Source organism: Terrapene carolina, unplaced genomic scaffold (assembly GCF_002925995.2).
Source record: "Terrapene carolina triunguis isolate 2854851 unplaced genomic scaffold, T_m_triunguis-2.0 Scaffold31326, whole genome shotgun sequence".
NCBI lineage: Eukaryota > Metazoa > Chordata > Testudines > Emydidae > Terrapene > Terrapene triunguis.
Window position 1 is genome coordinate 1 of NW_020695677.1, and position 1422 is coordinate 1422.

Below are 1422 nucleotides of genomic sequence, written 5' to 3' on the forward strand. Positions count from 1 at the left end.
CAACCCATCCACCTTCATCCTGATGGGCATTCCTGGCCTGGAGGCAGCCCATGTCTGGATCTCCATCCCCTTCTGCACCATGTATGCAATAGCCATCCTGGGGAACTTCACCATCCTGTTCATCGTAAAGATGGAGCCGAACCTCCATAGGCCCATGTACTATTTCCTCTTCATGCTGGCCATCACTGACCTGGTTGTGTCTACATCCATCCTGCCCAAAATGCTGGCAATTTTCTGGTTCAATTCTAGGGAGATCAATTTCAGTGCTTGCCTCACCCAGCTGTATGTCTTTCACTCCTTCTCAGTGATTGAATCAGGGATCTTTGTGGCTATGGCTTTGGATCGCTATGTGGCTATCTGTGATCCCCTGAGACATGCAACTACACTGACAAACCCCGTGGTGGCTAAGATAGGCCTGGCTGTAGTGCTGCGTGGCAGCTTGCTTGCATTGCCCTTGCCCTTCCTGGTAAGACAATGGCCATATTGCAGGACCAACGCGATCCCCCAGCCATACTGCGCCCACATGGCCGTGGTGAAGCTGGCTTGTGCCGACACCCGTGTCAGTAGTTACTATGGCCTCTTTCTGCTATTCTGTGTGATGGGTCTGGATGTCATTTTTATTGTCGTGTCCTATGCCCAGATCCTCAGGGCCATCTTCTGCCTCCCCACAAAGGATGCCCGTCTCAAGACTTTTGGAACCTGCATCTCCCACCTTTGCGCCATCTTAGTCTTTTACATCCCAGGTCTCTTCTTCTCTCTTACTTACCGGTTTCACCAGAGTGTGCCCCTGCATTTCCATGTTCTCATTGCCAATGTGTACTACTTGATGCCTTCCATGCTAAATCCCCTCATCTATGGGGTGAGGACCAAACAGATCCGGGGCAGGCTGCTCCGGCTCTTTACTCATAAAGGTACCTAAAGTCTTATCTTGATCCTCTAACTCTATGACCGAGCCTGTGAACAGCTATCTTGTGACATGATGCTGTGCCTTCTTCCCTGAATCACTTACTGGGCAGTCAGACAGACATTAAACCCTTTCCAGATCTTACTATGCATTGTCAGCTTTGGAATCAGTCTGGGTACAGCTCATTAACACATAGGGTTTCCACCTTTTAATTTTTTGTAACTGGACCCCTGAAGCTCCTGCACCCTCTCTTACTATTCCCTCAAGGCTCTGCCCCCTGCCCCACCTATTCCCCCGAAGTTCTGCTCACTTAAGAACATAAGAACCACCATACTGGGTCAGACGAAAGGTCCATCCAGCCCAGTATCCTGTCTACCCACAGTGGCCAATGCCAGGTGTCCCAGAGGAAATGAAGCTAACAGGTAATGATCAAGTGATCTCTCTCCTGCCATCCATCTCCACCCTCGTACAACCAGAGGCTAGGGACACCATTCCTTACCCATTCTGGCTAACAGCCA

At 50.3% G+C, this 1422-nt stretch overlaps 1 protein-coding gene across 1 annotated transcript; it reads left to right on the forward strand.

Annotated features, from left to right (window-relative positions):
* Positions 1–4: 4 nt before the first annotated feature.
* Positions 5–919, forward strand: LOC112106896 (olfactory receptor 52R1-like; the record flags this gene model as incomplete). Its single annotated transcript, XM_026662916.1, has 1 exon — positions 5–919. A coding segment is annotated over one exon (915 nt), but the record flags the coding sequence as incomplete, so codon positions are not given.
* Positions 920–1422: the final 503 nt, after the last annotated feature.